Source organism: Neopelma chrysocephalum, unplaced genomic scaffold (genome assembly GCF_003984885.1).
Source record: "Neopelma chrysocephalum unplaced genomic scaffold, ASM398488v2 Primary Assembly neopelma1_23b, whole genome shotgun sequence".
NCBI lineage: Eukaryota > Metazoa > Chordata > Aves > Passeriformes > Pipridae > Neopelma > Neopelma chrysocephalum.
In genome coordinates, this window is record NW_020897692.1 from 8,165,227 (window position 1) to 8,193,107 (window position 27,881).

The following is a 27,881-nucleotide window of genomic DNA, read 5'->3' on the forward strand; positions in this document are numbered from 1 at the left end:
TGGACGATCACTAAGAGGTGTAGTCAATAGTTTGATGTCCAAGTGGAGACCAGTAATAAGTGGCATTCCTCAGGGATTGGTATTGCGACTGGCACGGTTTTAACATCTTTGTCAGCGACATGGACAGTGGGATTGAGTGCCCCCTCAGCAAGTTTGACGATGACACCAAGCTGTGTGGTGCAGTCAACACAGTGGAGGGAATAAAGGATGTCATCCAGAGAGATCCTGCACCTGGGTCAGTGCAATCTCAAGCACAGATACAGGCTGGGCGGAGAATGGATTGAGAGCAGCCCTGGGGAGAAGGACATGGGGGTGTTGGTCAACAAGAAGCTCGACATGACTCAACAATGTGCACTTTCATCTCAGAAAGCCAACTACATCCTGGGCTGCATCAAATGCAGTGTGACCAGCAGGTTGAAGGATTCTCCCCCTCTACTCCACTTTTGTGAGACCCCAAAGAGCACTTCACCCAGCTCTGGGGCCCCTAACATGAGAAGGGCATGGACCTGTTGGGGAGAATCGGCAGGAGTGCTACAAAAATGATCAAAAGGCTTGAGCACCTTTCCTACGAAAACTGGCTGAGAGAATTGTGGTTGTTCAGCCTGGAGAAGAGGTGGCTTCGGGAAGGCCTTATAGCAGCCTTCCAGTACCTAAAGGGGGCCTACAAGAAGGCTGGAAAGGGATTTTTTACAAAAGTATGTAGTGACAGGAGAGGGGGATGGTTTTAAACTGTAAGAAAGTAGGTTTAGATTAGATATTGGGAATAAATTCTTTACTGTGAGGGTGGTAAGGCACTGGAACAGGTTGTCCAAAGAAGTTGTGGGTGCCCCATTCCTGGAAGTGTTCAAGGCCAGGTTGGATGGGGCTCTGAGCAGTCTGGTCTAGTGGAAGATGTCCCTGCCCATGGCAGAGAGGTTGGAACTAGATGATTTTTAAGGTTCCTTCCAACCCAAAGCACTCTATTATTCTATGAGAGGAAGTGAAATGCAAAAATAGTGGGTTTGGCAACATAACTGTACAGGTACTACCTGGATGGGGTGATGTGGGCTTCTTTCTCCTCCCTCTGCCCCTTATTTAAAAGCAAAACTTCGTCTTGTAGTTGGACACAAGCCTTTGCATTTAATGGATTGTTTGAATGAAGTGAGAAGTGGATGCTTTGCGAAGCAGTGGGACACTGGAAGCACAAACTCATTAATGTAGCAGTGAGTCTTCCTTGAGCTGGGTGTGCTTTTGCACTGGAAGCCATGTTCATCTGTGACTGCAGCCACTTTGGTATCCCACAGCTGTATGTTAACTACAGGCCTGCACCACACCTTAGAACACACAACACAGTACAGATGAGGAGACAGGAATGTGTAATTCAGGATACTATAGTGTGGGGTGTTTATCACCTTGCAGGCACTTTGAGGCATGGCTCGTAGTCACAAATGCCAATTCTAGGGTCTTAGAAAATCAGTGAAGACTTCTCAAAAATATGTGGCAATTCAGAACAGAAGCTAAGATTAATATCTGAGAAGAATGGTTCAAGTATTTAAAGTTTCCCTTTTCACAATAGCTGTAAGGCACAGTATTTCAGTGGTGCTCTCCAAAATTAGAACTCCTTACACAGTTTCTCTTATTTGTCTGAAAGTTTGCCTTCAACACCAAATAAAATCTGAAAAATGTGTCCACTTTGATGCTGTTTCAGGAATTCTAGGAACTGGCCAAGATCCATGTGATAGTCATTCCTCAGGCCGTAACCACCATGCGCCTGAAACTGCAGGTCTTCAAAACCATGAAAGAGACGAATATCATCAATGTTTCCCTCTGTTTCTATACTGTCCACATGCTTGCATGAAATATGCTTCCAGTTGGGATATCTAATAACACGCCAGAACTCTTCACAGTTTTCTTGGAGCCCCTCCACACAGATGACACCAGGTTTCCCAGTTAGGCAGAAGCCAGTCAGATTTAACTTCTTTGCAGAGTCAAAAATCTTTTTTCTCAATTCCTGCCTGTATATATGGTGGCTGTAGATCCACATGCGATGCAAAAATTCTTTAACTTTGACTTCTTTTGAAGCACATTCAGAAGAGATCTTACTGTTTTCCAAGTAAGGCAGGCTGTTGTCCTTCACCCACTGCACAGCTTCACATATGCACAGATCACCTGAATCCAGAGAGCTGATGTGAGAAGTGAGATGGGTGTTGAGCTGCAACTGTTGCTGTCTGTGCAGCGCATCTGATCTGGCAAAAAGCTGAGGAGCTACCTGAGGATACATGTGAGGAAGGTGTACCTGCAATTCCACCTTTACCTTAAAAACAGAACACACACACACAGAAAATTAATTCTGCAGCTACTGAAGGCATGCTAGATTCTTCTTCCCTGTCAAAGGCAAATTATGAGGAGATGTAATTAAGATTGCAGTATCCCAATGACTGCAACGACTTTCCTATTGTCCCAATAGCCCATTCTTTTGTCTGCTCCTTTTCTTTTATTGCATCATGCTGTCACTTTCCCAAAATTTCTCATGGTATCCAGGCTGCTCTTCTGCTGGTCACAGAACTAATGCTATGGCTTGGGAGAAGGTACACAGTTACCCTCTAGGGATATTTCTTCTGTGTTCTCAGTATGTGCTCAGTGTTGCTACAGTGATGAACTATGAATCTGTTAGGGGATTCTGAGAATCTTATCCCTTACCAAATGCACATTTGATCAATGAACTCATGCCAGTTGCTGGATCTACCCCAGGAAAACAAGGCCAAGAGTTGCATGAAACAGCATTTATGATTGTACATACTGTATATAGAGATACATGGCGGGGGGGGGGGTGTGGAACTAGATGATCTTTAAGGTTGCTCCCAACAAAACCATTCTATGATTCTATGCATTATTATTATTATTATTTTAAGCAAGTATTGACAATAAAGGGGAAGTATTCTCAGGATTATAGGGGAGAAAAAGATTTATGTGCATTTTAGGTCAGGGAAATGTCTAGATTATCTTGTCTGATCTCTTATGAACTCTGGGCTGTTGAATTTCTCTTGATTATTCCTACAGTGCCTTCAAACGGAGCACCGCAGTTCTTTGGAAACTGAACCCTGCCTCTGGTCTAAGAGCAGGAGAGGATTTATGTGTCCTCAGTGTTTGAGGCTCCTGTAGACCTTTAGGGGATTCTCACTAGAGTGTACAATCACATGATTAGTCCTGCAGAGAAAAGTGCATTGTGAAATGACTAATTATCTTTCCAAGTTCCTTGACAATCTGCCATAGGTACAAGCTTAGGTATCTTTCTAAAATGCACCCTTTCACCAGCCTTCAGAGAGAAGTTTTATGAACCGTGTAGGGAGGGCTTGTACTGGAGTAGTGGGGTTTTTTCTAAGCTTCCAAATAATCACGAGGCCACCTCATTACCCAGTAAATTCTTCTAATGTTTAATTATCCTGGTTCTGAGAAAAATGGCTTCTAGGCTGAGTTTGTTCTCAATTTCTAGTCTTTGCATTATTATACACTCAGACCTATGTTCTCTGTGCAAGTATTTACATCACTTACTTGTCATATTGTAGCCCTTTCTTCAATCAGATAAACTATTATCACTCCTTATACTGTAAGTTTGGTTTGCCTGCTCATAGGCTGCTTTTGTTTTAATGTTTGTGTGATTCCTCTTAATTTTATTCTGCTGTGTGGGGCTATTTTTACATTACTGTATTTCAAATGCAGACCAATGAATGTTAGTACATGTGCAAAGGGTGGAAGAGAGAAATAATAGAGCGATTTTGCTAGAATAATGTAAAATCCAACATATGTATTCCCATGCAGAAAATGCCTTTGAAATGCACAGCTATTTGTAAACCAGAAAACTCTGATTTCACAGCCTCTTGTGAATCCTGTGTGTGCCATTTATATTGGTGTCTATTTCTATGTGCCATTCTATTAGCTTTTATTGACCAGAGAAAGTTAATAAATAAATAACAGTCAAGACTTTTCTGTTACTCTTGGCTTTTGAAAAAGCAAACAAAAGTGAGGTGGGTTTTTTTCCCGTTTTTTCAGAGTAGAGTTTTCAAATGTATGTAGGAGTAAAGAAAACAACACACACGAACACGTCTACTTGGCAGTTCTTACCTTCGCCTCCCCTACATCAAGAGCGATGCAATATTCGAGCTGTGGGGGCAGAGCTCCATCAGAGTTTTTAAGGTAGCGCTGGACGCTGGGCACAGCATCTTTATCCAGATTGATTTCACCTCTTTTGGGAAACATCGAAAGGAGCATTTCCACTTCCAGCAGCTGGAGCTCCAGGCATTCTTTTACCGTGACAGCCATCGCGCTGTCCTCCACGACCGCCTGGAACGAGAGACTTGGAGTCAAATCCCGGTGCTTAGGACACGGTGAGGTTTAGCACCACGTCACAACGCAACAAGGAAGCCCCACGATTCTGTAAGGGCAGAATTTGATTAAACACGGCTGGGCACACAGCTGTCAGCAGCCAGTCCCTCGCAGGAGTGCTCCACACACGCCAGGCAGGGCTGGCACTTCGGTGCTCCACAGAGCCAGGCGGAGCCGTGCCGGGCAGGAACGGCCGTGTCTGCGTATCGTGGTTCAACTCCAGCCGGCAGCCGAGCTCCGGGATCCCCCCACCCGCGGGATCAGGGGAGAATTGGAAGGGCAAAAGCCAGAAAACCCGTGGGTTTGAGATGAAAGCAGTTTAATATGAAAAACAAATGCCGCGCACATAAGCAAAGCAAAACAAGCATTAATTCACTGGGCAGGGAGGTGTTCAGCCGTCCCCAGGAGAGCAGGGAGATGTAACGTGTAACGGTGGCTTGGGAAGACAAATGGCATCACTCCAAACCCCTTACTCCTTCTTCCCCACACTTTATATACTGAGCTTGATGTCACACGGTCTGGAATAACCCTTTGGTCAGTTGGGGTCACCCGTCCTGGCTGTGTCTCCTCCCAGCCTCCTACGCACCCACAGCCGCCTCGCCAGCGTGGCAGTACGGAAATCAGAAAAGGTCTTGGCTCTGTGTAAGCACTGCTCAGCAATAACAAAACCATTTCTACATTATCAACCCTGTGTTCAGAACAAACCCAAAACACAGCCCCGTACCAGCCACTGCGAAGGAAAATAATTCCGCCCCAGACAAAACCAGCACACTGGGGCGGCAGTTTGGAGTCCGAGCGTGACGTCAGTGAAGCTGCGCAAGACTGGATATCCCCGAGAGCCCGACCCGTCCCAGACACAGCCGGATTCTCCCGCAGGAGCGGGGCTGGGGCGGGGTGCGCTCGGCCCGGCCGCGGCTCGGAGAGGGGTGGGCGTGACCCGGGCGCTACGTGCAGACTAAGCCCCGCCCATCGCGTGGCCATTGGTCGGTTGCACAGCCTGTGGGCGTGGCCGCGCCGGCTCCGTGAGGGGCGCGCGGCGACAGGGGTGTCGGAGTGGGTTTGTCCCGTCCCGTCTCTTCCCGTCCCTTCCCGTTCTGTCCTTCCCGGCAGGTGGGTCCGGGCGTCGGCACCGGGGGGTCCCGAGGGCATCAGCCGTGCAGTGAGGCGGCTGCTGAGGCGCCTGTCGTGGCGTGTGTCCAGCCGGCCCCGCCCAGCCCGGCCCGGCCCGGCGGCTGTGTGCGCCTCAGGTGCCCGTGGCCGGGTGGGTCCGCACGGAGCGCCTCGGCAGAGCCGCCGCCCGAGGGAAACGTCCCGGGGACACTGCTGGGGGATTCCCTACAACGGCTTGGAGAGGGAGGACAGGCTGCTTTGGGGATCGAGAGTTAGTCTGAGGGGTCGCGGCCGAGCGTGGTGGGCGCTGATGTTGCGGTGAGAAGCGGGCGGGAAGTTGTCGGGACCCCTGGATCCAGCCGACCGGGAATCGCGGCTCTCCTCTCTTCCTCCGTGCGTGATCTGTTTAAATCTGATCGAGCTCTGTTTATCCAGTGCTGTACAGGGAATGTAGAGGCTCTTTCACTCTGGTGGTGCCTGGCTGCACTCCCACCAAGGGATTTGATACGAGTGGTTTAAAGTATCCTGTGGGCTTCAAAGTTAAAAACGTGGAACTGATTACAATGACTTCTCTCACTTGTATGTGTGTTACTTCCTGCTCTAGAAATGGATCCTGAAGCCCTTAGAAAACACTCAGCCTTACATCCCAAGCCTGCCGGCCTGGCTCTGCAGTATGGCACTGCTGGGTTTCGCACCAAGGCCCAGCAGCTGGATCACGTCGTGTTCCGCATGGGCCTGCTCGCAGTCCTCAGATCCAAAGCCGTGGCAGCAGCTATTGGTGTCATGGTTACAGCATCTCACAACCCTGAGGTAAGATCAGCCTTTTCCTTAAACATGTGACCAGTTTGGTGGAGTGATGTGAAATGTTTTGGTAGAATGATAGAAAGATGTGATCAGTTTGGTGGAGTCAATGGCACTGAGAGACCAGATACTGAAGACACTTGGACCTGCTTAAAGCACACATTTAGCCTGCTCCCTGTAAATATGATCTCTGGCATATTTGAAGTTACTTTTCCCTCTGACCCAAGTGTCATTTTTTCTTATGTGGAAATGGTGTAACATAGAAAACATTTTATGTTGCAGTGTTAACTTTCTGATGTTATCAAACTAGGAGCACCCTTGAGAAGGGAGGAACTTCTGAGTGAAATTTCTAAGTTTTAAAAATAAACACCCAAATGCAGCAATTACAAATCAAGTACTTAGACTTATTGCTGCTGTGGAGCATTGCAGTTTATTTGAATCTCCCCTTACATCATTGCAATGTCAAATTAGTTTAATACCAAAATTACAAGGGGGAAAAAGTCGGTTACTTAATATGCTGGTTATAGTACTTTTGGGGGCCTTGTTGGAGGTTTAAATAAACAGCTAAGCTTTTGCATCTCAGCAGTTCTCCACCTTTAAAGAAGCAATGTGATTGAACCATGTGTTGGCTGTCTTCAAAGAGATTTTACTAAGTTCCCCACTTGTAGACTTAGTATCTTTTGTTCTTTTTTTTTCTACTAAGGAAGACAATGGCATAAAGCTAGTTGATCCTCTTGGAGAAATGCTGCACCCTTCCTGGGAAGAGTATGCCACACAACTAGCAAATGCAGAGGAGCAAGAATTACAGGAAGTGATAAGTGAGATCTGCCAAAAAGCAGAAGTGAACCTGCACAAAGATGCTTTGGTTTTTATTGGTAGAGACACCAGGTAATTACAAAATGCTGTAGATGTATGCTGCTTTTATGGAAGTGCCAGTGCTGTGTTCATGGGTGCTTTTGGGGTGTTTTGCCCCCTGCAGCCAGATTATGCTTTTTCTATACCTAAATTTATGATTATGACAATAAGCAGAAGTTTTCCAATGCTGTTCCTATGTTAGCTGCTCTGATAGCTATGAGAACTTCTTATCACTGTTTCTGGATGCGGTGCTTTATTGTGGTGTGGGGTTCTTTTGTGGGTACTGTGGGATGTCCACCTGTGTTCAGCAGTTTACTTGTCTTTGCAGTTCCCTGGGGGTTGACTTTCAAACTTCTTTATTGAGAATTGCCTGCAATAGAAAAAGATATGGATTTCTTCACTATGAGTCTAAACCTACTGACCAGAAGTTTGTAGAGTCTTCCACATGTCTCTTTCCAAAGTCCATACCGTAAATGTCTTTGCAAAGGTTATCAGTTGTATTTGTTGTTTTCCAGGCCAAGCAGCGAGAAACTCTCCCAGTCAGTAATAGATGGGATTCTTGTTCTAGGTGGTCAGTACCATGGTATGTTAAACTTCTGCAATTCTAGTTTGATTCAAGTTTCTAATGTAGATGTGACTCTTTTATATAGGCCTAAAGCAGTAGCCCAGACACATTTCCATTCTTGCTTGTAACAGTGTCCTTTCAGGGTATTCGTATGGCTTTAATGCAAGAAGGGGTGGGGATGGGAGTCATCTTTTTGCAACAGAACTTCAAAAATTTTATATGTATTTCCTGCACTGCATTTATCTGTATACTGGACAACTTTGAATCAACAGTTAATTTGCAATTCTATTTCTGAATATTATGCCTTTTATTTCATGCTAGATTATGGTCTGGTGACAACACCACAGCTACATTACATGGTCTGCTGTCAAAACACCCAAGGGCAGTATGGGAAAGCAACACTGGAAGGCTATTATGAGAAACTATCCAAAGCTTTTATGGAACTGATAAAACAGGTGAATAGTGGGTGTTGTCTTTTTCATGCAAATGTACAAAATTATTATCTTCTGATTGTTAGCCTGCTTGGGCCTGAATTTTGGAATTCAGCTTGCCTCTAGTTGTGGTTTCACTAGGGCAAGGGTTCACTTTGCCCCTTCTTTCCTTGTGCTAAGTCTCACAGCTCTGGAGAGTGTCAGAGGCACCTGAAGATTGACTGTGCCAATGGAATAGGAGCCCTGAAACTATCAGAAATGAAGCCCTACTTTCCACAAGAGGTGCTAATTCACATATATAATGATGGAACCAAGGGGAAACTCAATCATTTATGTGGTGCAGATTTTGTGAAAGTTCATCAGAAACCACCCGAAGGTATGTAGTGGGTAATTTTATATCACTTTATCTCCTCTCCAGGCCTGAAAGCGCAGGGTCTGGCAAGGGTGTATCATCTTCATATAAGCTGCGCTCCCTATTTCTTACTAGTGACTGCATGAATGGTTCTGCTGGTGCAATGGAAAGAGAGAATCATATGGCCAGGTTTGGCACAGCTCTAGTTTATGTTAAACTGTTTGGAAGAGTACAGTATCTCCCTGAGTGGCTAAAGTATGTTTGACAATCTCTTCTGAATGTTAAGCTGGTGGAGTCCAAAGATCAGTCAGGACTGGCTTAATGTTATTTATTTTTCTTCCCTTTGTGATATGAAGAAACATTCATGTTGTGGGCTGGGTTTGCAGACACTTTTCCGGGTTCCTGAAGAAGATCTGGGATAATTAACAGCTTGATGCCAGCAGACCGGCATATTGACATATTAGTGACTGACATAAACCAGAGAGGAAATTATTTGAACTGATTTCCTGCCAAGTGTGTAAAAGAAAATCCCTGAACTGGAAGAGCAGGCTGATTTGGATATGAGGTTCTTTGTGGTTAAAATGGGTTCTCTGTTGGACAGCTGCATTCTCACTGCAACTGCTGGCCAAATCTGAACACCAAATTATGATGTGGTTTCCCCTTCCCATGCTGCTTGTGTGCTGGAGAAATGCCAGCACAGTGGGAGCAGCACAGTGTCAGTGGCTGCTGGGGATGGAGGCTTGCGTGTCACCTCTGGATCCTGGCTTTAACTATGCCTGATGAGAGACTCTTTGGCCATTTCCATGCAGGGCTGTGCTCTGAAAAGAAAATGGGTTTTCCTAATCACTCACTGAAACAAATTATCTGATTTTTCTGAAGGGTTAAGTGGTGTCAGCTTCCTGTTTAAAGTCATAGGGAGTCTCAGCCTGTTAAATGTTGCAGTTGCCATTACCTCATGCTTTGGCTTCAGGACCTCACTGGAACTGGGATTTAGTGTCCTGTATCACTTTAAGCAAGCAGGAGAAGAAACAGGCAAGGTTTGGGGTATAATTTCCTGTGCTCTGAAGAGCAAGGTGTCACCAAGGTGGGCCAATTTTTCTGTCTGCTTGTGTACTAAAATATTTTTTCCAAGAAGGGGCACAGGATGTAGCATGTCCTTAGGAGCTCCCTGCTGGGTTCCTGGTGGACTCTGAAACTGGCCTAGAGAATGGCCAGCTGCAGTTTCTGAGAAATAGACCCTGAGGTTAATGCGACCTTATGACATCTAAAGAAAAGCAAGATTTACCTTAACTAAAGCAATTCATTTCTGTGTGGCATTGCTGTGTCAGTGAGGACTGTTTCCTAACTGTATCTCTCTTGGAATTAAGCCTGGAAAGTTTTTGAGGCAGGTACTCCTTATGCATTGTATACATTGTTGTGTAAGTTTAATATCAAGCACACTAAATATGAGGCATTTTATAGCCAGCACATCCACTTGTATATTTTTTGTACAGCTCTGAGAAATCTTGGTGATGGCTACTTTGGAGAGGGGTGGTTTTTTCAGTGTTTGGATTTATGTGCCACCTCCTGTTGTAATTGTATTTCAGTGATGGCTTTGCTGGTGTGGGGGTGCATGTTTGCCTTGCATTAGGAAAGACATCAAAGGGGAGGAGCAGGTCTGGCAAGTGGGAATGGAATAAAACTAAACAGGCCAGAAGTAGTTCCTGAGGAAAAGCATTTCTTGATGCAAGGGAAAAATAATTAATTGTTGTCTTGGAGGGTGAAGTACAGAGTACACAGAGGACCTGCCATGAGCAGGGAAGTGCAGTGACATGGCCCCAGAGCCCTCCTCTGCCTGGATATAGTTTGTCTCCATGCTCAGGGCTGCACAGTATGCCACCCCTTGCTCAGAGGAGCAGTGAGGGAGGGCTGGGTGTGTGCCCATGTCCAGCTAAGGCCACTCAGCTGCCACTCGCTGCCTCAGGCTCCTGCCCAGGTGTCAGGCAGGGACCTGGGTGTCACAGCAAACATGGGCTCACTTTGCCACGCAGTGGGGGACAGTGACTCACCTCCGTCTGAAGGTGATGTGTATGGTCTGTCTGTGGTGTATGGATGTCCGCTTGCTGGTGACTGGGTGCATGTGGGTCATGTGCATGTGCAAGGGGTGGGTGTTCTGCTGCCACAAGGTTTTTAACTTTGTGCCATCACTGATACTCAGCCCTTATTTCCAAATTTTAGAGATGTGACTACACACAGTACTTCTGGGACTGCTTTTCATACACATCTGAGGAGAAGGTGTATTATCATTAATGTTTAGAGAACCTGCGTTTTTGATGTTAGTATTTGTATTTTTGATTTGAATATGCACTTCAGTTGCCATTCAGTACAGGTTCCCTGTTACATGTCTCTCAGTCTGAGAGTGTTACTTTTGTGTGTGTTCACAGAGCTAATTTCCTTATGAGATCCACTCTGGGACTAATTTGAGCACTTTGTGGTTTTTTCTGTCTCTAACTTGCATTTGTAACTTTGTGTGCACTAGGGCTAGACATGAAACCCAATGAGAGATGCTGCTCCTTTGATGGCGATGCAGATAGAATTGTTTATTACTATAAGGATGCAACTGGCCATTTTCACCTAATCGATGGAGATAAAATAGCAACTTTAATTAGTATCTTCCTTAAAGAACTTCTTGCCAAGGTAACTTTACAAACTAAAGTGTCACCATTCACTTCATATGTTAAAGTGTAAAAGAGTCTGAGGAACTTGGTTGTGGCAGTCAAGGGTTTGTGTGTTATCATTCCCAAACCACCCTCTGCCACATAGCATCCTCTCCGCACAAGGGATAGAGAGAAAAAGCTTTTCTTTTTTTGCAGAAGTCCTCTTGGACTCAGTGTCTATGATACTGAACCTAGACAAGGCAGCCTGGTGTTCTTTTCTTGGAGACCAGTTCATTTCTGTGTCAGAGAAGCTGGCCAGTGAGGACAACTTGTGCTTGCCACCAGCTTGTGCTTGCTTTGCACTGGAAGCTTTGACTTTACTGCTTGTGTTTGTGGCCTCATGTAATGACATGTGTCTGGCCTGTGCACAAAGCTAACTGAATCTGAAAAATCAGTTGGGAAAGTCTGAGCTTGGAGAGCTGCTTCGGCCGGCCACAAGAAAAAACAAAACAGGATATACAAAGACTTGGACAGAATTCATGTTGTTTTAAACATAAAAAGTTCTCTGTGAGCTCCTGCTTTCCTCTGATGCCCAGGAGTTTTAAGTGTATGTTTAACAATTCTAATTATTCTTCAATTTATCCTACTTGTTTGACTATGGGCCTATAGTACACTAAAGCACTTGGCTTCTTCGTTTGCTCAGGTGAGACAGAACTTCGAGATGGCCGTGGTACAAACAGCGTATGCCAATGGGAGTTCGACACGCTACCTCGAGGAAACACTAAAGGTATTCTCCATATTTTTCCTTGCTAGTTTCCTGCAAATGTTATTTAATGCAAATTTGTTTACTTTTAAAATAAATGCTTCTGTAATATGATTGTTGGAAAACTTTAATTGGGTGAAAATAAATTACTCCTTCGAAGCTGCAGTACTGACTAAATTCTTGGTGGCAAAGGAGACCCAAGAGAGCAAAGCTGAAAAAGTTCTAGTCAGCTTTTACTAATTTAAAAATGTTAAACAAAATCCATTTTTCCTTCTCGAACAAGTTGAGGACTTTATAGCTTTGCAGCAAAGTGAGTCGGTAAAGGATCCTTGATACTTTGACACTGAGTTTAATTTTCTGCAACAAGCTAAATGTTGTTCACTACAGAAATTGAACAGAGGTGTTATTTCTGTTTGTATAGAAATCTGTTGTGTTCCCTGAAGCCATAAGCTGAATTGGGTTTTTCTAGCTTTGGAGTTTGTTTCTTGATTTCTTTCATTAGCCTTTATTTACACCTGAATAAATGAAATCTTTTTTAATTGGGTCTGCAGAAATAGTGGAGAATATTAGCTCTGCGGAGTCAGTGGCTGTGAAACATGGGTTAGTTTGTAACAGTCTATCCAGTTCTGTCCAGGTTGGTGCTCAGTTCCTGCACTTCACTTGACCTGCAGTTCCCACCTTCTGAGGACAGTCTGTAACATCATTGTCATTCTCTGCATATCCTTGGGCTGCAGGTACCTGTGCACTGTGTCAAAACAGGAGTGAAACACTTGCATCACAAGGCCCAGGAGTTTGATGTTGGTGTTTATTTCGAGGCGAATGGACATGGTACAGTAAGTGTGACCATGTAATGCATATGATCAGCCAATATGTACAAAATTTTAGTTAGACTAGCTGGAGAAGAATGTCTTTTCACTCTCTGCTTACTTTTATAAACTAGACGTTTTTCTCCTTGTTTGAAAACAGACTTGTTTCCCCCTTCTGTCTTTATCATAGCATTGCCACCGTGTTTCTCTGTGGTTTATGTGGGCATGGGAATTCATGATAGCAAATATTAATGATGGTTATTTGGGCTTAGATAGTAAAAGTTTTTTCCTCGTTGCTGCACATATCCTAGTTTGATCTTGACAAGCTCTCATCTTTTTATTCCAGGTATTATTCAGTAAAGCTGCTGAAACTAAAATAAGACAATTGGTGAAAGAGGAGAAGGATGATGAAAAAAGAGAAGCAGCAAAGGTGCTTGAAAACATGATTGACCTGATTAATCAGGTAAAAACTGAGAGAAATGAATCACTATGTTGGCAGTCATGAGGCTAATCCTGTTTGTGAGTTCCTGTCAGGCTACTGCTGGGGACTGCTGGAGCAGGAAGTCAGATGCCATGATAGAAGGGGCCAAGAAGAGGAGGGTGGGACCAGTCTTTGAAAAGGTGTGATACTTTCTCATGAGTGGATGCAGAATGCTTTTATCTGGTGCAGTCTGCTGGCTGCAGGACGTAGAGGGAGTGGGATAGCATGGGAACCTAGTGCTAGGATGTGACTTGTTCATGATTCAACAAGTAGTAATCTTTTGTCTGAAGTTTTTCACTAAGTTGTATAGTACAGGAGGATGAGGGTGTTCCAGTGCCTGGATCCACATAGCCCTGGGATTCCATGTCTTAGCACAGATGTTATTTGTCTGTGGTAGTGCCAGAGACCCCTGAACAGCGGTGAGGTGCCAGTCCTCCTTAGGAGAGGTGAGGACTGTCACTTGCCCTTGGCAGAGCTGTACAAATCTGCTGCCGTTCTTACCTCAGGGGCAGTGTGGTATGGGCAACAAAACCAACATTCCTCCCCTCTGCAACCAAACCAACCAAGCTCAGCTACACTGGGCAAGTCGACCTGGCTGTACTTGTACTCTCTTCAGCTGGAAGCTTACTGATCAAATCCCGCCTTCCTTTCTTCACTGTTGACTGCTCCAGTGTTTCTTCCCTTTCTGTTAACAGACTGTTGGCGATGCCATCTCAGACATGATGGTTATTGAAGCAATCCTGGCCTTGAAAGGTCTGACTGTGCAACAGTGGGATGCCCTCTACACTGACCTTCCCAATCGGCTGCTCAAAGTTCAGGTGAGTTACACACCACGCTGGCTCAGGTTACAGCAGCCTCTTGGGGCCCTGCTGTGAGCATCTTGTACCTGCAGATATTTAGATAAGCTTTATTTTAAAGCTGAAACAGCCCATTAAAGGGCAGAAGTAGGCCAAACAAGCCATGAAATGACCCAGAGGAGGGACCAGAATTTGACTTGGACTAAAATAAAAATACAATTTACAAAAATGATGAAATAATAGTCAACTATGTTAAATGAAAAAACCTGACCAGAACTTTTCAAATTTTAGCCTAGAATTTCCTTCTTAACTTTCAAATTAGAAAAATCCCATTTTTCTAAGGGCCCTGCTTGCTGGATTTTTCTTGCTGTGCCACTTTGTTTAACTTGAATGTTCAAGCTCTTGCTTCTTTATCCTCTCCACTATTCAAAGAGCTTGAGCAGAACAGGCTGCCATGTGGTGGCGTTCTATTAGACAAAGTAAGGAAGCTCTGGGCTTTGAATTAACCAGAGGAGAGAATTTCAGCTTTCTGATCTACTGGGAGAAGCTGCAGCTTCATTTGAGTCTGACCAAGGAGGCATGTTGAGAACTGACCCTTTTCCAAACTGAGCAGCCGAGCCCTGTCAGGACATGGTTAATACATGCTGAGCAGGGATCCTAGGGATCCCAAGTGTTTGAGTAGCCCTTTAATAACTCCCAAATTGACTCTTCTTTAGGCAACACAACAGATCAAAACCTGAATTTATGTCTTATCCATGACACAAATAAATTGTTTCTGATGCCGCAGGTTGCAGACAGGCGCGTTATTGACACAACGGATGCAGAAAGACGTGCGGTTACACCTCTGGGACTGCAGGAGAAAATTGATGCCCTTGTAAAGAAGTACAAATTGTCACGAGCTTTTGTCCGTCCATCAGGAACAGAGGATGTCGTTAGAATATACGCTGAAGCAGACACACAGGTCAGTGCTTAAACATCTTGTTTATGTTAAACAATGTTCTCCTTAGCATGGGGTGACAGAAGTAGTATGTTTACATACTTCTCATTTAATCACACTTAACAAATGCTAAATTTGGAAAAAAAGACTTCATGATCACAAAAAGTCTCTTTGGATTTTCTTTTATTTAGAAAAGTAATGTTTCATGTTCTCAATGTTTATCTTTAAAAGGAAAATGTGTTTATAAAGGCAGATTTGACATTAGATGATTTTGAAAAGCTTTCTGAGATCTCAAGGTTAAGAAGAAAGTTACCAAAGCACTGCCTAATTGCATGATTTCATAAGAGGCAAAATAGAAAAAAAATTCTTGCTGCTGTTAAGTTAGTCCACATCTGAACCTAAAGTTGACAGTAAAAGCAGTGGTCCTGCTCTACCTCCTTCACATGCCCTGGCCTGCTTCTCCCTGCCAGCATGATGACAGTGGCAGATGATACCTCAGGCTGATGGAGCAATACAAGGAGCACAGCATTTGCAGGAAAATGCTTGCCTTAATATCACATATTTGGTCTAACCTTCTCATGGTGACAGCAGCATAACTAAGTTTTCCAACATTCCACAGGAGAATGCAGATGCCCTTGCCCACGAAGTAAGCCTGGCCGTTTACCACCTCGCTGGCGGAAAGGGAGCACCACCCCAGCCTATATAACGAATGATACAACAGCAGTTAAATTACACAACTTTGCTTATCTTTTAATATTACTTTTTTTACCACGTGCTCTTGTGCACACACCCAACCCTTCCTGGGAGTAACAAGGATTGATCAGAACTGAACAGAATATAATTCCACTTATTCTTTACCTCCTTTAGCAACTTACCTCTTAATGAGATGCACTTGCTGCTGAATGTTCCCCTCCCCAAGTTTGTCTAAGTTCTTGACAGGCCATGGCCATGCCTAGAAGGAAATCTGCCCCAGCCCAGCTTAATTCATTGTCACATTGTGCCTGAAATCCAGCTCCTGCACCCTCAGAGCACTGGCCATGGCTGCGTGACTGGAGCTCTGCTGTGACTATGCTCACAGTGGCTGCAGCACAGTGCCTGCTGCAGGAACATCATCCCCACCTTCCCACAGCAGCCCAATCATCTGTGGGCAAACAGCATAAGGCACAGGCTGTCACTAATCTTCAGATTCAGTTTACCTCAGTTTGAGGGGGAAACAATAAAATAAAAAAGAACATTTGCAAATAATAACTTATTATTGCAATATTATCTTCATTAGATACTTTGTGAAATTAATTAGAAAGTGATTTGCAGTAATAGTATTTATAATCACACTTAAGAGGGAAGGGACAGAGACAAGTTTGTCTTCTGTGGCCCTTACTGCTGCCCAGCACCATAAAGGGGCTGGGTCAAGGGATATAGTGTTTTAAACAAGTGTTTAAACAAGTGTCCTCCTCAGCTTACTTTGATTCAAGATGTCTACCTCTGACATTGCTCTTGTAGTCCTGTATTAACTCCTGACATAATGGCATTTTCCAGATTATTAAATAAGCACAATTTCTAATAGATTAAAAAAAAAAAAAAGACAAAAATAAACTGGAAACAAATTGAAAAAATGTGCACCTTGTATTTTTTTTTAGTTTTTTTTAAAGACAGAACTCAAGACAACAAAACATTTACTGCAAATAGTAGGCACCATAATCAATATGAGCCACCAATATTTAAACTTGATTCAGGCCACATCCAGAACTTTTCTCTTATTTACAAATATTTAACTTAAATACAACATTAAGTATTTCATTACATACAAAGTAAGAAAAGAATACTATACACCTGGGAAAGATACAGTATTTCATTTAAATAGTTACACTTCACATAGCAGTACCAGTTTGGTTCATGATTTTATGACACCTTCAAGAAAATCCTTCTCAACCATTTCTTCTATCTTCTGTCTTGCTTTGCTGGAGAAGGTCTTGAGGTTCTCCATTTTTATGTCCTTACTCGGAAAACAGCTGGGGTAAAGGACAGGGCTCCCTGAGTGTCCAACACATCTGCTTGTGACTTTGCTGTTAAAAACTTGGCTGAGTACATTGAAGAAAGGCAAAAGCTGCTCAATGCTGCGAACGGTGTAGATTGTTAAAAGCAAGTGACCTGGTTCCCAACTTAGTGTTTTCCCTGAGCCATCCTCCTCCGGGTTTTTCTGTAAACACAGAGACATGGCAAATAATACAGGACAAAACTGAAAAAGCACAGGTAAAAGAGTAATGTGTAATAAAGTATTTTTCTATATTCCAAAAGTATTTGTCCTATCAAGACATATGCTGGAGTGCAGCTTCTGAAGCAGATCCCTTGCTCACCACACCCTGCAGAAGCAGTGGCTGGGAGTGTACAGGTGGCAGTCGGTCAGCCAGTTGCAGTGGGCATTTGAGTTCAACACCTCATCCCAGGGCTGTCCCAAAGCAAGGCAGCCCCCGCCATGCTGCCCTGCACAGCTGCTCCTGGTGCAGCACTCCATGGGATAACACAAATGGCCCGAGCTGGTGACAGCCAGCATTGGCTGCTTGGGGAAGTTGTGAGCTACTTCAGCTGCTTTCATAAGCAGGCTCCTCTCTGGTGACACTCACACTTCACCCCACTGCCAGCATCAGTGATGATAAACCCCAGAGGAAGTTAAAATATATATGAAGCATTTTCACTTTGCAGCTTGAGTTCAGAGTTTTCAGGAAGAGCAAAAGCAATGCTGGTTTTAATATCAGAACACACACTGAGGTTCTGAGAAACACTTGAAGTTGTCCTCAAAGAGAAATGGTTCAGTTACTCATTGCATGCTCTCAGAAGAACTCAGTTATGCTCCTTCCATTCCATGGGAGAATTTCAAGGGAGGGAATTTCAGGAACCCCACAAGCAAAGGCAGCAGTCACATACCAGATGCTCACCAGCAGTGTCAGCACACTGCTCTAACCCTGTTTAGGGTTGCCTTAAATACCTGTGTACTGAAATACCCGAGCACCAACATCCTGGTTCTTATATGGTAGTCTTCACTCATTTCCTTTTTCTCTTTGAGTCAAAAAACATATTCAAATCTAGACAGTGAGATACTATCACCACTAGAAACACCTTGTTTGTACTGTTACTGACAAACCAGTACAGGAAAGTTTCTACCATGAAGTAGAATTCCAGCAATACTGGATTTTATTCTGTGAGAAAGGAGAAAAGAAGCACAAAGGCCCCACCAAGGAGAGCCACCTCCTGATCCACCCCTGACCAGCACCTCTGTCCCACTGCCCTGGCAGTGACTGTGGCCGAGGTGGGAGTCTGAGACCCCTGCAGGTTGCAGAGCTCCTGCAGAATAGGCTTGGTAATGAAAGCAGAATGAAGGGGAAAGAACAGCAGTGGGAGCAGAATGCAAGGTAAGACTTACTGACTGCACAGCCTTTGAGCAAACAGATTTTCTTCGTGAGATGATTCTTCAGCAAATACAGGTTTTACCCTTTAAATGAAGCAACTCCTGCAATTCAGGAGCCTACATGACACTTATTTCACAAAGCCCAATTTGGTTAAAATTCAATATGATTGTATTTAATATTTTAATTTAGTGGTTTGGCTTCCTGCCACAGGAGATCACTATTCCAGCTCTACAAGTGTCCAGAAAGGAAAAGCTCACACTGAACCAGAAAGAAGGGAAGACTGAATTTCCAGTACTGAAGGAGTTGTTGATGCCTCCTTCTTTTAATGAAGCTACTAGTTTTTAGAGTTTCTCCTTTAAAACCTTCTCATTGGATTCACAGAAGAGAAGCTTCTCCATATTGGTTCTGTACTGTGCTCAGCATTACCCAGCAGTGAGCACAGACTGCCTCCAGCACACAGAAGGTGTCGGTGTTACACAGCACCCAACCAAATGGGGTGCATGTGCAAATACTGACTCTCTGAGCAATGAAATGCAACCCATCCAAGCCATTTCCTCATGGCTGTATCTGCTAAGCAAACACCACTAATTCCACAGATACTTAAAACAACAGTTAATTTGACAGAGATCCTGATTAGGGGATTGTGTGTTTCATAGCAGGTGTTTGACAAAAATTATTTTACAATTTAATTTTATCGTGATTTGTGATCATAATTCTTCTTAGAAGTAACAGTAGCTTTTTGTAATCTAATTCATATAGGAAATCAACTTAAATTTATTTTTAAGTTATCTGTAAAAATAAGGGTGCTTATGATTCTTTCACCTCAAAAATCTCTCAGCTTTGTTCTACAACAAATCTGATCTCTCTCAGTTCTTACTGAAGGCTAAATAGCACCCAGGGCCTTGAGGTGATGGTATTATTATGGTGAGCTTGTTTCACAAATCAAGCATCAAAGGCCACCCTCACCTGATGCTTGGCCATCTCCATTCCCTCCAAAACCACCGTCTTAAAGTCCTCCTGTTTGTCCTGTGGAAGGAAAGAGGAGAACTTTCAGACTGCATTTCAGATATGAAAATAATACTTTGCCGTGAAGGCCGTGCAGTTGCTTGGTTGGGTGCTAGAAAAATCACCCACCCCAAATGAGTGCATGATCCAGAAATGGCAGACTCGAGCTAGTGTGGCCAAGACGCTATTAGAAACAGCACTGCCAGTTTGTTCTTCTGTTTATTTCCAGCAGTGCTGAAGGAGGTTTTTAAGCATGTTTCCCCTCAGATAACACAGCCTGAGCAACACTGTACTACATGAATCTAAGCATTAGAGTGCCCTGAAAGAAAATTAAGATACACTCCATTTTGCTCATATCAGTTATTTTCTAAGAAAACCCCACAGCTATATGCAACAATATTCTCCTCTGCATGAAGTAGGCCAATATTCATTACCTTATGTTTATCTCATCATCATACGCCTACCTATGGTTCAGCGTGCAACTGCTGCCGTGACTAGGAGGTTCCAGAAATTCCAGGAAGTTTTCTATATTCTTGAAGCATATTGTGGAAGTTCTGACTTCAGAAATCTATCTCAACATACAGTACTTACCATAAGCATGCATATCTTACACATCATATGTGCTTTATAATTCATGCACAGAGATCACTTGGAGTGTGACAACTTTCTAACAGATACAGCACACTACATTGAACGCCAGGGTTAGAGGCTATGCCTGATGAGCAGTCAGTTAAAACTCATCTTTCCTTTATAAATGCAAGAAGAGAAATGTTGTCTCATCTTCATGGTTCAAAAATCATAAAATGAAGAATGCAGATATGCTTCAGATACTTGTTTTATCTCCTATAGGTATGAGCCTTGCTTGAATAATTCAGATCATCCTGCAACTAAGTTATCCCTAAGCTTTATGTAGCCACTTGGATCTCAGCAGTAGTTTCTTTACTATGTGAAAACACTCATTGGAGACTGTAAATGCAGTAGCTGCAGCCCAGATCATGCCATCTATTTGGAGGAAAACCTGAGAATAAAACTTCAAAGCTTTCTCCCATATGGCTTTGCACTTCCTCCCTGCTTCCCTGGCCCACCCAGCAACCTTTGCCAGTGAAGTGCCTGCTCACGGGGGCTCTGTCCTCACAGCAGGAGCAGCAATGTATGGGACAGCAATGGTCTTACTTTGTGGCAGCAGAAGGACTCTTCCTGGGACAAAGCTTGGCCAGCTTCCATCAGCTTCACTAGTGGATGAGGCCTCTGCCTCACCCAAACTGAGGTTTTAATATATCTCATGCAACATGATAACCCTAGTTCTGCTCCCACTCTACAAACTGTGCAGCCAAGATTTCCCCAGAACTGTTTCTACTGATCTCTGCCTTCTTCCATTCATCGTAGCAGCTTCAAGGAAGAAACCCACCCCCACTCCCCCCCCACAGTCTCAGTTTTTAAAATATTTAAATATGATTCTTACTAACAAAAATGCTTTTCTCCTTCAAAAGGTAGTTAGACTAGTATCTACATATATGACTGGCTATCTGAAAGTGATTTTATGTTAAAATATATTAGAAAATGAAGTATATTTTACATTTTACAAAAATAATACTTTTACTTGGGAAATCCAAAGACTGTGACCGTAGTCTTTTTTTTGACCATAGCAGGTTTGGGGTTTTTCTGTTGTCTGTTTGTTTTGGTTTGGGGTTTGTTTGTTTGTCTTCTATACCTACATGTGGCTTTTGCCTGATGCTGACTTGAGATTACTTCAGTGGGAATCTCTCACACCAGATAAAGTCCTTCCCATTCTTCATTGTTTAAAAAAAGTAAAATACCCAAACGGAAACACTGCTGTGTGTTACTGCACAGGAAACCTTTCAGTGTAAAGAAAAGAACTGGAAGAAAGCAACATACCTTTGCCTTTTTGCGCAGCAGTTTTGCCAGACGCACCACGTACGGTTTGAATTCCCTCTGATGTGTACCCTGTCTTCGTACTTCCAAGCCTGAATCATCTGATGCTTCTGGAATAAAAGCCCAACGATACCTGTCATGAGATAACAAAAGCAGACATTATCCTTACTGAACATGCAGGCTCTTTTGCTGGACCAAAAAATATGAGTGGATAAGGAAATCTAGTGAAGTATCAGACAAGAAGTGGGAAAAAAAAACCCAAATCAACCCTCACAAGGGAACATCAGTCTTTGACAAGAAAGAATGAGAAAGGCACATTCTGAAAAGCAGGAGGTAATGTGGCCTTGCATTTTTCCTTTAGAGTTTCTTATTTAAGGATGCCAAGAGCAAGATAAGGCAAAGAAGCTAAAACCAGTGGTATTCACATTCTCATTGTGTGCAAGAGAACTGAAAGCAGTTCTGAATTATAAAAAAATATAAATTACTGAAATTTTGCTGCACACTTGCAATGTGTACACACAAAATGTTCTCAATATACCATGCTGATAACAAAAACTGATTTATTTTACCTATTCATAGGCCAGTGAGACCAAGTGGACCATTCTGTTACCTGCAACTTGCTGCATGCAAGGACTGGCTACTTGTATTATAAATATAAAGGAAATCAAAGTTTCTGTCCTTAAAACTTCAATCCATGCCTCCATGAGAACTCCATGATAACCAGTATGATTCAGCATGACTTTTGTCTTTTCAGAAATGCACAGTAATAACCTAAATAAAACTAGATTGGCTAATAGCAGGGATTAGGACAGCTTGGAGAACTGGACAAGAATTATGAGCCAAATACTCAGAAAATAAAATAAATGAAGGAACCTTCAACATTAGCTTTAGAAATGTAGAAATACTACAGGGCACAGACTGGCACTGTGTGTGCAAGTCCTTCCATCTTCTGACTCACATTGAGTGTCTTTTAAACAACAGAATAACTAGGGGTGACCAAATGTCTACAGAGCTGTGTTAAGGCAGCAGCTCTCACACAGTCACCACTGTGCAGTGTAAAGGAAGAGACAAGATACTTTCTTTTGTCCTTAGTGGTCTCTCATTTCCAGGGTCTTCAGCAAATTCCAGTTGTTTTCCATTCATTTTTTTCCAATGGAACAGGGTTGCAGAGTCACTGAGGAAGCAGTTTGCACCCATGAATGATACCCACCAAGAAAAACCCATGGGGTCCCCTTTTTAAGCAGGTTTGTTGCCACATCTTCCAGACAGATCATGCAGGAGCAATTTAAGCAAGTCATGCTGAGATGACATGCTCTGATCTCATGCATTAGTCACTGAGAGTGGGTGTATTTTGAGTTCTTAGGCATTACTGCAACTAAGTACTTTAGAAATAGAATACTTCAGTAAATCACTACTACTGATTAGCTCACAAGTGTGGAGAATGTCTTGCCACAGGCTAAATCAAACCACCTTGAATTAATTTGATGTGCAGCATAATTTCCTCTGGAGGCCACTCAGATACTGTGAGGGAACGAACTATTATGGGCTGCCCTGGGTGAAGTCCAAAGAAAGAAAGGCAGTAAGAAAACAGAGGTTTTTATACACCAAAATTTTACCGAGAGGCACGGACAAACATCCAAACACTTAAATGACAATGTCTTCTACTCACATCTGGAACTGAGGCAGGTTTTCAGAAGGTAAAGCTAGGGCCAAGTCCAGAAATTTACAAGCGGACAAATACAGGTTCAACCACCTCTGGCTGTTGTAGGATGTGGAGAAACCATTGCCACCTGTGTAAGTCGTCTCCAGACCAGCAACAGATGGGCCAGAAGTTCTAAAGCAAATCAGGGCAGGCAGGTGAGTCATAACAACCTTCTGCCACAATGGAAACTTTATCTTTCTTACTTGCCTTTACAAACACACAACTCTATTTACCAGCTTAATCCTGAATTCATAAATCAAACCAGAACATTGCGAGTCTGTGCTATTGGCAGAGTTCCATATGCATATATATATGTCTGTGTGTGTGTGATGAAAGGTTAACATATAATAAAACATATTGCCCTGTATCTTATTCCCATCAGACATCCAAATTAAGAGAAAGTTTAAACTTGCCAATCATATCAATATTACTTTATTTGAGGGAAAATTCTTCAAATAAAAAAAGAGAATCTAGGAAAAAAGTGAACAAGACTTGGGCAAATAAGTCTGGCTCATTTGAGAAATCTGCCTCTGCTGCTAGCATTTACTGAAATTGGATCACACTGTGCAAAAGGCAGATGGGATAAAAATGGACAACGAAAAGAAAAATCACATACCTCACTTTTATGTCTTTCTAATACTAGAAGAAACTACATTTTTAGACAAAAAATTGGTCTTATTTAGAGTAAGTGTATGATACAGAAAAGGTATAAAGTCATGCCATGAATAATTTAATTGCAGCAGCAGAGTCATTTTAGCCAGGAGGACACTGTAAGAACTCATACACTTGTTTAATTTAGCTTAGTGACTTATGAGCAATCTGACAGTGGGACTTCTTTTATTTTGTCCTGAACAGTATGTCCCTGGTACTGCAGTCAGACTGCTACCCTTTATTTGTCCTTCTCATTTGAGCTCATCAACTCCTTCTAAGACCAATTATCCTAAAGAATGACTCAATTCCCCATCAAGCATGCCAAAGGGACTGTTACAAAGTTTACCTGGAAATGTCTTCATCAGCAGTGAGCTCCTGTTCCATCAGTAAAAACACTTGCACCTGAAGATCAAATGCTACATTTTAATATCATATTTTAATGGACTGTGACTCAGGAAAATGCTATAGGGAGGCCTGAGTAATATGTCTTCGACAAACTGTTTGGAGATTTATTTCCATTCCTGGATGATGAAATAACCCCCTGACACTGCCACCCTAAAGCTCAGGTGTGAATTCCCAGAAGCAACAGTCCTGTTGACTGAAAGTAGTTCCAAGACTGTGGTACTTGTGTAAAGGCCAGGGGACAGCACAGAAATCAGAAGGCCACACTAAGTAGAATAGTTTTTCTAGTACTTATACTATTGACAGGTTAAAATGAAATGCATCTATTGCTAAAACAATACACTTGATCTTTAAAATATTTTATATAGCTTTTCTCCATCTATTGCTTGGATCTGTAGTTAAACAAGGGCTAGGTTAGGCACTTGCAGATAGAAAAAAAAAAGAATCATCACAGCAATGACTCTGATTTACTGTGTTATACAGTCCCTTGGTAACTCCTTGGATAACAGGCTAAATGGATCACAGGATGCACCAACCACTCTCCTCCATTCCCATTGCCAAAGTTGAAACCCACAAGAGGGTGTCAAACAACCAACACTGGAGACTCCCCAGATAGCAGCTCTGAAAACAGATGCTTTTACTGTTTTGTTATGCAGGCTAAAACAAGAGAAAGAAAAAAAAATCTGAGTCAAGCCTCGTATAAATCTAGTCAATAAATTTAGCCACAATATGATCTGAATGACCATCAACTGCCAATGCAACACAGATTCCAACTCCTTTACCCAAGCTCCCATCCCCTTTGCTGGAGGAAGAAGGTTGAGTGACCAGGAAAGTACGACAGAAAAGCAGGAGTGGGAATGGTGGAGAAGGTACATGTACGTAAGGAGAAATTTAAGCAGGAGTCATAGGGAACTATGAAGGCAAATGCAAATTTAATTCAGGAGACAGCTGAACAGTTTAAATAGTGTAAGCCAAAAGATATTCAATTTGGTTGCAAAAAACAGACATGAGGACTATGAAAATAAGTCAGCTTTCAATTTGTGTACATTGTACATTTACAAGCACAATCTCTAGAAGAGACTGTCTTAAAAATATTGAGGAGGAGTGAGGCTGTGTCTCAGGTATGCACCAGCCTTCCAAATAATGAATGCCAGCTGCAACTCACCAGTTCAGTGATCATGGTTGGCCAAAGTGAGGTAAGATGCTGTGGAGACATTCTTAAAAGCAATACTCTGAAAAACAGGAACACTTGGGAATGAAGGGTGGGCACCTGTGGCAACCGGAGACTTTCTACCAGCCTTTCTGAAACAAAAAGCCAAGAAGAATTCCTCAGTTCAGAATAATTCCAATCAGCATTTTCTCCTTCCCTCATTTACTCTCAATTTTAACTATATTTTAAGTATCTGCCACGTTACTGTTTCAGTACTTTACTATTTTTATTCTGCCAATATAAAAAAATAATCATTTTCACCAAGAACGAAACAAAAGAGAGAAACCTCGAAACAGTGCAGTTGTCTATTTTGTTTAAGTTCTCCACATAAATGCAAAAGTGCATCTGGGAGCTTTGCTCATCTTATGTAGAGCTTAAAAGAGGAGTTAACAGATTCCAAACAATACAAAAACAGCTGGAACAACTAGGATTTATTATTATTATTAAAAGCCTGCACCATCATAGTACATGGGAAATTACACATGGACAATATGGTCTTATTCAACTATAATCACCTCTAAACTTTCAGCATATATAGAGGCAGGTCCATAAAGAATTTTTTCAGTCAAGCCAACTTACATGTATGTTGCAGTTCAAACTAGTGAAACTACCTGATACCATGAACATAGTAATCTCAGCTACTGACTTGATTGGGAATTAAAAAAAACACAAACACACAACAAAAAACCTTAAACAACTTGGAAAAAAAAGAGGTTCTGGAACAAATGAAACAAGAAAGATGAGGCAATTGATTTTCCGTATGGAAGAAGAGACCAAAGTGGCACAAAAAGACAGTATATCTAGAAGATTCTGCCGTAACTATTTACATGATCTTAAAATAAAGCTAAGCAGTCTCCATTCCCAATCACTTAAGGTAAAAGGTAAGAGATAAACTTCAGTGATAAATAGGACAGATAAACAAAACAGCAGAAAAAGCAGCAAGAGAAGTCAAAAGCTGAAAACTTCAACGTCAGCTTTTCTATTTATCCCCAGCTGATGGGTGTTTATGCCTCAGATGTTCATATCAAAACTTATGATACAGGTATCCAAGGATTTGATCAAGGTATAAAATGACAGATCAGTGAAATAATCTGAATAAAAGTCAACTGGTAATTACAAAGTCTGTGTGGTTTGTAGACATTTAAGGCTAAAAACATTTTAACCAAAATCTGCAGAAACTGTTCCAGCCATGGAAACAGTACCACACACTGATATTCCAGGGGAAAAATCTACCAGCTGTTGCTCTGTCATACAAACATTCCACAGTTAACAGCAGAGTCCAGAAGTCCACTAAATTATGCATTTTTACTGACCTTGTATGTCTGGAAGGTATTTCTGGTATTGGTCTATCTCACTGCTAAAAATTGCAAATGCGAGTCTCTTCAGGAGCATAGCGCGCTGCTCCAGCTCTGCATCCCGATTAGCAAACAGGTTAAGTGAACTGCTCTGAGCCACGGCCACTCGTGCTGAAAGAGAAAAGACAAAGTGCAGAGAAGAACTTAAAAATTTCCCTTCTATTTCACTTTAAGGCACAAGTAACTCTTACTTTCTTTGCATTAATGGAGTTCAAAAGCAGATGTTGGGAAAATGCACGTTCTGCAATTTGTATTTTTAACCACAGTGATTTAAAAGACATATTAAAAGAAAACTTGTAAGTATATACATGGCTGGGGGGAGGGAGTTCAGTAATTTTTAAAAAAAAATTTGCGTATATAGGTGCTCAGAAGTTCCAGAAATGTGCAGAATCAATTTTTTCTTAAGCAGAGTTACTGTCAAATCTTAACAAAACAAAACAAAATTAAAACAAAACCCAAACAAACCAAAACCCACCCTCACCCACTCTGCTTAATCAACCTTGCAATATAGGCAAAATTCACTGTAGGCCAGGATGGCCTCAAATTCTCTCATTTGAAGTTATTTATGGATTTACAGAAACAAATAGTCAAAGTAAACATGAAAAACATTGAATAAATCAAACAAATAGCAATAAATGTTGAACAAATGTTTTCAAGAAATTTTTTTCCCATTTATTTACCATTTATATTGGTGAAAAGTCACTACTACATCAACAAATACTTACTCATCAAATCTCTGAATGTGGTTTTGTCATGTGTCATCAAATTATCCATAATAGCTCTCCAACTAAAAGAGGCAGATTGTACACAAATCAGAAAATCAAAAAAAAAGCAAGAATTTTCAGGAATATTTACAGAGCTTTTTCTGCTCTTTTAATTCAGCCTACAAATTCCAATCCAAGCTCTCTGCTTCACAGGAACCAATCACTTGGTGTGATTTAATCTGAAACTATATTTCTTGAACCCCCTTGTCAAATAAAATTGGAGATGCCATTCAGAGGGACCTTGACAAGCTTGAGAGGTGGGCCTATGTGAACCTCTTTAAGTTTAACAAAGCCAAGCTCAAGGTCCTGCACAAGGGTCAGAGCAATTCCAAGCAAAAGGACAGGTTGGACAGAAAATGGATTGAGAGCAGCACCGAGGAGAAGGAGTTGGGGGTGTTGGTAGATGAAGAACTGAATCTGAGCAGGCAACGTGTGCACTCACAGCCCAGAAAGCCACAAACACCCTCGGCTGCAGCAAAAGAAGTGTGGCCAGCAGGTCAATGGAGGTGATTCTGCCTTGATACTACTCTGCCCTGGTGAGAATCCATCTGGAGTACTGCATCCAGCTCTGGGACCCCCAACATAAGACAGACACAGAC

The 27,881-nt window shown here is 42.5% G+C and overlaps 3 protein-coding genes across 11 annotated transcripts in view; 1 reads left to right on the forward strand and 2 right to left on the reverse strand.

The window, feature by feature from the left end:
- Positions 1–1,099: 1,099 nt before the first annotated feature.
- On the reverse strand, positions 1,100–5,334 carry RWDD2A (RWD domain containing 2A). 2 transcript variants are annotated; one of them, XM_027696367.1, is made up of 3 exons: positions 5,091–5,334; positions 4,102–4,320; positions 1,100–2,293 (listed from the first exon to the last, which is right to left on the reverse strand). In XM_027696367.1, exons 2-3 carry the CDS (start codon positions 4,297–4,299, stop codon positions 1,616–1,618), a joined length of 876 nt encoding a protein of 291 aa, XP_027552168.1. In that variant the 5' UTR covers positions 4,300–4,320; positions 5,091–5,334; the 3' UTR covers positions 1,100–1,615. The 2 variants fall into 2 exon arrangements, with proteins under 2 accessions (XP_027552168.1, XP_027552159.1); XM_027696358.1 differs by having other exon boundaries at positions 5,087–5,334.
- A 27-nt stretch (positions 5,335–5,361) lies between these two features.
- Positions 5,362–16,138, forward strand: PGM3 (phosphoglucomutase 3). The gene is made up of 13 exons (XM_027696451.1): positions 5,362–5,472; positions 6,077–6,282; positions 6,977–7,161; positions 7,644–7,711; positions 8,015–8,148; positions 8,305–8,500; positions 10,995–11,152; positions 11,816–11,899; positions 12,610–12,708; positions 13,028–13,144; positions 13,858–13,980; positions 14,747–14,920; positions 15,516–16,138. Exons 2-13 carry the CDS (start codon positions 6,079–6,081, stop codon positions 15,600–15,602), a joined length of 1,629 nt encoding a protein of 542 aa, XP_027552252.1. The 5' UTR covers positions 5,362–5,472; positions 6,077–6,078; the 3' UTR covers positions 15,603–16,138.
- A 359-nt stretch (positions 16,139–16,497) lies between these two features.
- DOP1A (DOP1 leucine zipper like protein A) overlaps positions 16,498–27,881 on the reverse strand; it is a 61,102-nt gene continuing 49,718 nt past the window's right edge. For 5 of the 8 annotated variants that reach the window (XM_027696408.1, XM_027696415.1, XM_027696390.1 and 2 more), the window contains 8 exons: positions 27,244–27,305; positions 26,477–26,629; positions 25,119–25,255; positions 23,898–23,953; positions 22,868–23,032; positions 21,202–21,331; positions 19,267–19,326; positions 16,788–17,093 (listed from right to left, as the gene is read on the reverse strand). In XM_027696408.1, coding sequence (XP_027552209.1) covers positions 16,788–17,093; positions 19,267–19,326; positions 21,202–21,331; positions 22,868–23,032; positions 23,898–23,953; positions 25,119–25,255; positions 26,477–26,629; positions 27,244–27,305 — 1,069 coding nt within the window. Of the gene's footprint in view, positions 17,094–19,266; positions 19,327–21,201; positions 21,332–22,867; positions 23,033–23,897; positions 23,954–25,118; positions 25,256–26,476; positions 26,630–27,243; positions 27,306–27,881 lie in introns of all 8 variants that reach the window. The other 3 variants (XM_027696439.1, XM_027696424.1, XM_027696380.1) reach the window with 2 other exon arrangements.

Bases quoted from the DNA above. Each gene is read 5' to 3' on its own strand.
- RWDD2A (XM_027696367.1), bottom strand. From the start codon at position 4,299: ATGGCTGTCACGGTAAAAGAATGCCTGGAGCTCCAGCTGCTGGAAGTG. The intron at 2,294-4,101 runs GTAAGAACTGCC...TCTGTTTTTAAG, and splicing joins TTGATGTAGGGGAGGCGAAG to GTAAAGGTGGAATTGCAGGT.
- PGM3 (XM_027696451.1), top strand. From the start codon at position 6,079: ATGGATCCTGAAGCCCTTAGAAAACACTCAGCCTTACATCCCAAGCCT. The intron at 7,712-8,014 runs GTATGTTAAACT...ATTTCATGCTAG, and splicing joins TCTAGGTGGTCAGTACCATG to ATTATGGTCTGGTGACAACA. The intron at 12,709-13,027 runs GTAAGTGTGACC...TTTTTATTCCAG, and splicing joins AGGCGAATGGACATGGTACA to GTATTATTCAGTAAAGCTGC.